At 47.8% G+C, this 9,992-nt stretch overlaps 1 protein-coding gene across 1 annotated transcript; it reads right to left on the bottom strand.

Annotated features, from left to right (window-relative positions):
- Positions 1-1,117: 1,117 nt before the first annotated feature.
- Positions 1,118-4,286, bottom strand: HOXB4 (homeobox B4). Its single transcript, XM_064174200.1, has 3 exons — positions 4,100-4,286; positions 3,534-3,963; positions 1,118-2,675 (listed from the first exon to the last, which is right to left on the bottom strand). Exons 1-3 carry the CDS (start codon positions 4,124-4,126, stop codon positions 2,359-2,361), a joined length of 774 nt encoding a protein of 257 aa, XP_064030270.1. The 5' UTR covers positions 4,127-4,286; the 3' UTR covers positions 1,118-2,358.
- Between the last annotated feature and the right edge of the window lie 5,706 nt (positions 4,287-9,992).

Raw genomic sequence — 9,992 nt, 5'->3', positions numbered from 1 at the left:
GAAAGAGAGAAAAGAAAGCAAGCCTTTTGTTCGATCAGGGGTACACGGGGGGAGAAACACTTTATTTGCAAGGTGGCTATGCAGTGACTTAGGAACAAACACCCAAACACACGCTGCCCCCATTTAAATATTTCGAGCCCTGCCTTTGTTTCTGAATAACGAGGAGGGGATATTTCGGTGCGACTTGGGGAACTCGAAGAATTCCGTGGCCTCCGAACAAACAAGTAAAGCCCCCAGTTTATTTTCCAGGCGAGCAGAAGAAAATGAGGATTTATTTTTTCTTCAGCTGCTGGAGGAGGTTTCCTCCTTCTTCCCACCATGAAACCCCACTCTGAGTACACTTTCTTTGTGTCCCCCCCCTCCTTCTTTATTTCTAACTTAAAAACTGGAATGTTATTTCGTCCTGAGTGGTATTTTCGATACTTTCTATGAGAAAGAAAATGAAAATTAATACAAGAGCTGCGGCTCACAAAAGAAGCCATTTGTCTTCTTGATTATCTATTTGCTTGTCAGGCCATGAGCTATCGCAGGAGCCAGCTCCTTTGTAATATCAAAATACACAGAAAACCTGCAAACACCGAGAAACATCTGTGCAAAAATTAGACTCATTAATGCATTAACTACCTTGGAGAAGGAGATTTTGGGGCGAGGGAAAGAGGAGGAGGAGGAGGAGAAGGAGGGGTGGTGTGCTTAAAGAGAGAGGTCTCTCTAGAGAAATCCATCGCTCCAGCCCATTCCTTACAGCAAAGCAAAGCGCTAATGAGTGCTTCTGGTTTTGTCTGAGCCCAGTTTGGGATGAGCATATTAATATCTGCTTAGAACAAATAAATCATCATATGTGCGGCTTAACAGTACTTAAGGCTGATAGACCCCAGTCAAACATCTTTTGTTTTCATTAGGGAGTTGAGGCTGGGCCACTGACAACAGAAATCCCTGTAAGAAACCTGCTTTTTAATTAATTTCTTTAAAATAGGTTGTGTCTTTATTCTCCTCACACAGAACAATAAGACAACGCCACCTCCCCCCCCGACACACACCCTCCCCCCCCAAAAAAAAAAAAAAAGAATAACCACTCAAGGTCACAGTCACAATGAAAAAAAAGATATTTATTTCCAATTAGACTTGTTGTTGTTGTTCCTTTTCTCTGCTATTTACAGGTAAAATCTGCACATCCCGAAGGACGGAAGGAGAGGACGCAGCAGCCAAGCCGGTTAGGGAGCCGGGGGGAGCCTCCTCAGACCCCAATTTTACCCCGTTCTCCCCCCCATCCCCACCCCGAGAGGGGCGAACCCTCATCTCTCCGTCCATAATTCACATTTTCAGTACAAAACTGGGCGAGACAGTGGGAGAGGAGCTCCCCACCGCCACCCCTTACCCTGGGCTGGGGGGGTGAGTCCAGGTGCCACTGTTATCACCCAGTTTCTAACCTAAAACCCCTTGCTCCCCCCTCTCCCCCCCCCCACCCCCTTCCCCAGACTCACAATTAACCTGCTGGACTCAAAAATAAAATGTCGGGGGGGTGGGGGGGGTGTCCTACATCACTCTCCATTCTCTCTCTTCCTTTGTCCACCACCCACTTGACCTAATTTTCCTTCTTTTATCTGTTTTCCAGAGTGTCCCCCACTCCTCACTCCCATGCACGACCAGTGTCCGAGAGGCCACCCCCACACACACACCCCGCTCCCCCTAGTCCATTCCCTGCGGGGATTTTGGATCTGATCTTAGATCTGGTTTTGGTTTGGGTTATTTTTTTTAACCCTCCATCTCAAGGCAGTGGTAGAACTGTGGTGGTTTGGGGATGGTGGAGCAGAAACTTTGTGGGTTTAGATGGTTGGCAAGAAAATAAAAAAGGGGGGGGGGAGAAATAAAAGGAAAAAGGGGGGGCGGGATGGGAGGGGAGAAAATCCAGTTCGTCTTGAAGAAACTGAGCCTCATTTATTAAAGTGAGCGCTGGTTGTCGAGGTAATAGCAGACATAAGGTCCATCCTTTGTACGGGAGAGTAAACATGACAAATGGGGCAGAGCTTGGCGTGATTAAAGATGAAACAAGGATCCATCTTAGCCAAATCTGAAAACTACTATCTACAGCCTCCTTTTAATGGAAGAGAGGCACAACAGCAGCGCTCTGCTTTGTTGCAGCTGAGCCTCCCTCTGTTCCCCCTATAAATAAAGAGCAGCCCTCCTTCCCCTTCGCTTCTCGGAGCATTTAACACAAAAAATATCCTCATGTGTTCCCTACACACACACACACACACACACAACCTCATGCTACAACGCTCCATCCATTCATCCATCCATCCATCCATCCATCCATCCATCCATCCATCCATCCTATCCCTTCATCCATCCCAGGAACAGTTATAGGCTGGTGGCTGGTCCGTGGGATCGGGTTTGAGATCCTCCTTGTGGGATCTGCAGGCTGGCAGAGGAGCTGGAAGAATTAGACCTGATCTTGGTATTTGGTAACTTGTGGTCTTTTTTCCATTTCATCCTCCGGTTCTGGAACCAGATTTTGATCTGGCGTTCGGAGAGGCAGAGGGAATGGGCGATCTCGACCCTGCGTCTCCGGGTGAGATAACGGTTATAGTGAAATTCCTTCTCCAGCTCCAGGACTTGCTGCCTGGTGTAGGCTGTGCGGGAGCGTTTCGGTTCCCCTCCTGAGTAATTGGGGTTTACTGAACAAACACAAAGGAGGAAAACAGAAAAGAGGAGGGGGGAAATAATGATAAAGGAAGGGGAAAAAAAGAAAGAAAGAGCAGAAGAATTACTGAGCTGTTCCTTTAATGGGTCCTTCCCTCCCCCCCCACCCCCAACAACAACAACAACAAAAGCATCACACATTCTTTGGCTGTTGGGGAAATGCTTCACAAAATACACCGCAAACCTTCTAAAAATACACCCAAAATCTCCACCTCCATCCTCATCCCTTTGACGTGTATTCCTGCCCAAAGGTTTTGATAAGGTCCCCCAGATCCATTTTCCGTGCCCCCTACGCCTGTACCTACACTTAGCTATCCGCATATATGCCTACACATCCCCTCTGCTTGAGCATCGCAAAGATCCCCCAAACCTTTAAAGGTCGCCCCTACCACGTGCGAGAAGGCAAGCACAGAACCCTCCTTTTTATTAAATATCAGGCTAAAATAAAGAAGAAAAGGGGGGTGAGGGGAAATAGTAAAAGTTTACTCGACCCACCACTTAAATACAAATTACGAAAACATAAACCTTAACTTATGAAGATTCAACAGCCATTAAAAAAAGAAAGCGAGGGAGAGAGAGAGAGAGAGAGAGAGAGAGAGAGAGAGAGAGAGAGAAAGTACCCTGCAAGAAATTGGAGGAGGATGGTAACAGAGACTTCAAAGGCACATGGCCAAGCAGAGCAATAAAAATTTATGGAGGATGTAATTATACCGCTCTGCAAACAGGCGATCGTAAATCTCCACGAATGGTTATTTTACAACTGGTGCAATAAGATTTCTACAAGACTTTGAGGTGCTACTCAGTATAAAGCAAAGCCACTTTAGTTCACTTACCCGTGCTTACATGGACTTTTTTCATCCAGGGGTAAACTACCGGCTCTTTGCAAGAGGAATTGGAAGGGCTTTGGTTCAGAGAGTTTTGGCTGCAGGAGGGTGGTGGTGGGCTGGGGGTAACCGGCTCGCAGGGCTGATTTGGTTCAGAGATGTGGTTCTGCAGTCCGGCCGGAGGATGGACATGACCCCGGGGGGATAACACCGCTGCTTGGTGGCCGGAGCTCTGACAGGACGAGTAGAGCTGCTCCTTGCAGGCTGATCGTGGCTGGTACATCGCTTCATGTTGGAAAGTGTTCTCTCGCCTCTGGCTGCTGTAATATTCCGGCGAGTGATTGGGAAGGTAATCGCTGTGGGAATACTCTTCACAGGGTGGGAACTTGGGGTCCACATAGTTGGAGTTGATCAAAAACGAGCTCATGGTCATTAATTTCTTAGAATTGCACACACGGAAAAAAAATGATGATAATAACAATAATAATATATAGATATAGATGTCTCTCTCCTAAAAATTTATTCCTGTCCCCCCCTTTACTCCTTTTCCTGTTTCGTGAAACCCTCCTACTTACTGTCAAGTGAACAAAGTTGGAGTCCATGTGACAACGCGGGCCAATGGCGAGGTGCCCTGCGATCCCCGGATAAGGAAATCTGCCCAGCCCGGGCTCTCCCGGGGCCCCCCAGCATCCCCGGGGAGGCAACCGGGGGCGTCCGTTCCCCTCCGGCCTCCCCGGCCCCGGCCTCGATGGGCCCCGTCGAGTCCCGGGCTCCGCAGCGCCCCACGGGCGAGAACCGGCCCCCCGCATCCCATCCCCCCCCCCCCGGCCAAACACACGCACAAACCCCCGGCCCACACCCCTCGGGGGTGTGTCTTGGCTCGGGGCGGAGGAGAATGGAGGGAAAGGAGGATGGGAAAAAATTAAAAGTCCCCCTAAAAGCGAAAAAATAATTAAAATCGAAGGTAAAAATGATTTTTCAGAGACTGGGGGGGGGGGGGGGGGTGGGGGGGTGGTGACGGCTGCGGCTCCCAGTTGCTGCCCCAGCACATCATGATCCATAGCAGTCCCTCGGGGGGGGGAAGATGTGAGGGGGGGTAGGGGGGGGGTGTTGGTTGCATCTCATTCTCTGCTAAAGGTGATACAGGGAAAAAGGGACATTGCGCCCCGAGCCTGGCAGAGATGAATAGGGTTTGCTTGGGATCGATAAGAAATTCATCAGCTAATTCGGGGTGCCCGGGCTCCTAAATCACATTTAGCTCTGCTCCGAGATTGACTCTTTTCCCACGCATTCGGTGGAAAGAAAAAAAACCCGACCAAAGACCAAAAATAAAAGGCAAACAACAAAACACAGACACCACCCCCCCACCCCCAAAATCCCCCAACCAAACCACAAAATCCTAATCAGTAGCCCTTCCTCCACGCCAGAAATCAAGGACTTGATGAACAATTACAAAAGAGAATTAGCCCAAGTCCTAATGCATCTTCTCGCCCTTCTTCTAATAAAGACGCTTTAAAAGCCAAAGGAAACCAGCAGCTTCTCAAAGCTACCCCCCCCCCCCCCCAATCCTTCAAATCCATGATTAGACTCCAAACACGCCATAAGCTCCTCGCAAGAAACATGTAATTACTTTCCCCCCTCCCCGCCCCAACCCCTCCCGGGGTTGTTGTTTTCGGTGTCGGTGCTGAGATTCCCCAAAATGAAAAGCAATCGCAGGATCTTGGCTTTCAAATGGCAGCAATAACGCCCTTCTAACAATCCCCCCCCCCCCTCCCCAACACCTCTTCCTCTTTCCCAGCTCAGATTTTATCTCGAAGTGATGATAAAGTTTATCGCGGGAGCGCTGGAGTTGAGCTAAGGTCAAATCCAAAGTATTTCTTTTCAGCTATGAAACGTTTTTCACCCTTGTTTTCATCCTTTTATTTAGGAGTCTGGAGGGGTGTGAGTGCCTTTTTTTTTTTCATTTCGTTCTTTTCTTTATCTTTTTTTTTTTTTTTGTCTAGTTTTTTTTGGGGGGTGTTCAGTGTGTGTGTGTGTCTGTGTGTTTTTAATGCCTTCTGGGATTGTGACCTGTAGTGTTTGTGTCAACTACATATTCCCCTAGATACGAATTTGTGACCCAACTTCCTTTACACAAATTCGGATCTACAGGGTACATATAGAAGACAGATGCATCCTCCTCGGTCAGAGATCTTCGCCTACCGCTATAATTATCTTCTGGGGCAGGAGGGAGAAAAAAAAGAGAGAGAGAAAGAGAAGGGGAGCAAAGTTCTGTGACTCGAGAGATCAAGAATTAATCGAAAGGCGGTTCAAAAAATCCACTCTTCAGAGAAAAGGCGATTAATTAAAGCAGCAGCTCAGTGCCCAAAGATCTGATAGGAGAGGAGAAAAACTCAAACTTTCCTACCTTCTCCTCTCCACCTCAAACATTATTTCACCGCTAGAAAGAAATAAAACTCAGCTATTTAAATACAGGCGCACAACGAGACTCCAATCCAAATAATCACTGCTTTAAAAAGCCAAACGCCGTCCCACACCGCCCTCAGAGCTTCCTAATTATTCTCTGATAACGCAGCGGAAAGATTTCATCCATTTTTCGTTCTTGGAGGTCAATCAAGGTTTGGGTTTATATGTGATGATAAAAAAAAAAAAAAAAAGAAAAGAGAGAAAGAAAGAAAGAAAGTGGGGGGGGGGGGGGGGGAAGGGAAAGAAGCAGATGAAAAGAAATACAGAATGTAAAGGCAGATGGGACGACAGGTTTTTTTTTTAATGACAGGCAATTCTTTTTACAACCCGAGAAAAAGATCAAAGGCGTTTCATTTCCGAAAAAAGGGATATAAAGCAATAAAATATTCATACTGTCTAGGTAATGAACCTTCATTCGGAACTAATGAGAGTAGCATCGTGTTGAGATTTCTTTTAGAATTACAGTTGTTAGAGAGACTAAAAGTACAGCATCCTCCCCACCCCCCCCCCCCACCCCCTTTCTCTCTCTTTATCTACCTCCTTTTATTTCTTTTTTTTTTTTGTATTTCAAAAGGCAGAACATTTTTGGGTTTGCTCAAGTCTCTCCCGCATTAATTGCATTTAAATGCCAGAGCGGAGAGGCGATCGGAGCAAAACTGCGCTCCTCCTCGCACTAAAATTCCTTGGAAATACTGTAAATATCTTTCACAAACTGCTCCGTTTTTTTCGTTTTGCCTAACGATAAACAATTATGTCCCCCCCCTCCCGCCCTACCCCAAAACAAAATGAACCTCCCGCAGTTTCCCGGACATGATTCCTCGATATTTTTCAGGTATTTTAAGGTGAAGAGTCGCTTTTCCTGAATCGTTTCCATAACATTCCCAGACAAGCAGAAAATAGCAACCCGGTTTTTAAAGCCATAAACCCAAAGCCGCCTAGTGCGGGTCCCCCAAAAACCATTCTGCACGCCTAAAACAAACGCAATTTTCCATCAAAGTCAGCGAAGCGAAGAAGCATTTTGCACAGAGCAGTTTCCCACCTTCCCCAAACCAGCACCGACACTTTACTGAGGAGCAGGCTCCAACATTTACCTTCTCCTCTAAAACAAGCAGCCAACCCAAACCTGCTTGTACAAGGTGTAGGTGGAAGCCATAAAACAATAGTACTGAGCCAATCCCATTAGACCTCTATTTTCTTTCCCTCTCTCTTAATTTTTTATTCTTCCTTTTCCAACCCCTTTCCTTGATTTATTTTATTGTGCTCCCTCGCAGCCAGGACCGTAGCGATCTCCTAACCCAGAAGAAAAGCCTGAGTAGAAGGAACTAGGCCTATCCCATATTTTTAACCCCCTCCCACATTCTTTAAAAGAAAAAGAAGAGGAGGAAGAAGAAGGAAAAATCGGGTTTGATTTTCCTTCCCGATGACACCAGGGGTTTGGTGCCAGCAAACCAGCACCCCTAGCGTTAACCAGACTCTTCCCCCCACCACACCTCCCAGAGATCTCCCCCCGCCTCCTCTGATCCCAAATTAAAGGCAGCCCCCCTCTCTCCCCCCCCCCCCCTTCCCCACACACCTTTCTCCCTTTCGCTGCGAATCCGCCCCACGTCGCGGAAATATCTCCCAGCAAATCACCCGGACTTTTAATTTCAAAGCATGGGAAAAGTAGGGGTTCTTCTGGTTCCCCCCACCCCCAGGCCTGTTATCGCCCTAAGAGGAGAGCCCCCAAACCTCCTTCAAAGCGTCCCAAAGGCACCTGCCAGTGCAGGGGTGGGGGTGGGGGGCTAAAGACCACTTCTGATGCGGAACTCATGTGGTCCCCCCCAAAAGCCGAGACATTAATAAAGGATGTCCCTCCTCGCCCACCTTCCTCAGCCCAGGTATAGCCCCGACAGCGGTACCTACCTTGGCAAAACGTGGCTCCTCTCCTGGGATAATTCCCGAGGGTTTGGACTGCTCCCCAAAAACTTGGTGAGGTTTTTGCAAGCAGAATCCTATAGAAATCCCCTAAATAATACACACCACCACCCCTAACCCCCCGCCCCCCCCCCCCCCCCCCCCCCCAACGTCTTCCCCAATCCAGCTTGGGCTGTTCTCCTTTTCTCCCCCCCCCCCACCTCGTGTTGCTTTTTCACTGCGATTATTTCTCCATAAGAACATTAATTTTCCTCTCTCCTTCTTCTTCTCCTCCTCCTGTTTGGGGTTTGGGGGTGTTTTTTGGTGGGGTTTTCTGATATCCCCTCTTACTCCGTGTCGTCGTGAACCCCCGTTCCCCCCCTTCTCCCCCCCCCCCCCCCCCCCCCCCCCACGCCCCAGTATAAACCACTATTGTCCTTACAGGCGAGCGGAACTGCTCCTGGCAGCGCCAGGAGGCCCTCTGAGCATTTTGGGGTGGGAAACCCGCAAGTTTTGGTATTAATCTCATAGTTTGTCAGTCTTTGTTAAACAGCGAGGCGTGTCCGCAGCCGCCAAGAGCCGCGGTGACCCGCGCTTCACCCCGCGTTCCCTCCGCGCTGCTCCGCGCTCTCAGTTTTAGGACTTTTACTGTTTTCCACACATCCACACCACACAAATTCCCCCCCCCCCCTTACCATCCCTCCCTCTTCCCCCGGAAATCTGTCTTCTGGCAGCAAGGAGAACGGCGATTTTTAATTTCTTATTTAATTCTGCCCCGACCTTTTTGGAAGCTCAAAATGTTCGGGTTTGTTTATTCATCTGGGAATTCCTCTCCCTCCTCAGCAAAAAGGGGAGCGCTGGAGGATTGAGGTGTTTCTTTAGGGTAGAACTTTTAATAAGGGACAAACCGACTTCTTGGCTGCGTTTGAGAGGTATAAATAGAAGGAGGGTAGCTACAGGGTCGGCTGGAATTCAGCCCACACCTGTTTTGCAACAAGATTTAAGCCTTGCGTGATTTTCCCAGCCAGTTTTCTGCATCTTTTTTGACTTTGGAACGAACCAAAATAAATCACATTTTCACCTAAAACACTTGGATCAGCAAAAGAGGAAAGAGGGAAGGGCCGGAATGGGGAGCGGAGCATCCCTACGAGGTCCATCCCTGCATTTTCCCCAGCAGCCCCCAATCCCGTGTTTCTCAAGAGGTCACTTGGCAAGTAAATGGGGATTAAGAAGCACATTTAATTGATTATCCAGTTGGGTAAAAAACCCCTCCAAAACAACCCAAAATAAGAGAAAATCCCACCCTGATGTGTGTGGCCGGCACCCACGGCTCCCCAGCCACGGCTAAGCCGAGCCCGATCTAAGCAAGGGAGATAAATTAGAAATATCCTTGAAAATGATACCTTTAATTTCCTCCTCCTCCTCCCCTCCCTCCCTCTCTCTCTCTCTCTCTCCTTCCATCCCTCCACATGAACCTTCTCCAGACGAACACGTAGTCCCGCGTCCCTAAATTGAAAGTTAAACGCTATGATGTAGGAGGGAAGATTATAAGGAAAGTTTGGATGTGGTGGTGGTGGGGGGGGTGGTTATTTGGTGCGGTGTTGGGTTGGTTTTTCTTCCCCTTTATTGCCGTGAAATTATACCTGCTTGTTTTAATATCCCGAAAACAAATGGCCTTTATTATCCATTACCTGTTGTATAAACCTGGAGTAGAAATGACTGTTCGAGAGAGATAAGTGCAGTAATTACAAGGGCGCAGAGATGGATCACCCAAGTTCCAGCTAAACGGTAGCCTTTATACAGTGATATTTTATAAATACCAAGCAAATTCACAGCAATTAATTAAACCCCGAAGCCTTATCACGCGAAACAAAACGCTTTACATTCTCTTGAATTTCACCTACTCCACGACTATATCCGCGTCGGGAAAGCAAATGGATTTTCCAGAACGCCTTTCCCAGGGCTCTAATATTCTCTCTCTTTCTCCCCCAAGAAAAATGACCCTTGTTATATAAGTATTTAGGCACTGAAAATATTTAAAAGGCGAAGGGGAGGGGGATAATTCGCAGGGTTTGGGGGGGTGGTTATTATTATTTTTCTTTTTTTTAT

This window comes from Pogoniulus pusillus, chromosome 40 (assembly GCF_015220805.1).
Source record: "Pogoniulus pusillus isolate bPogPus1 chromosome 40, bPogPus1.pri, whole genome shotgun sequence".
Taxonomy (NCBI): domain Eukaryota; kingdom Metazoa; phylum Chordata; class Aves; order Piciformes; family Lybiidae; genus Pogoniulus; species Pogoniulus pusillus.
The sequence above is the reverse complement of the archived record's forward strand: the minus strand, read 5'-3'. Positions and strand labels throughout refer to the sequence as shown.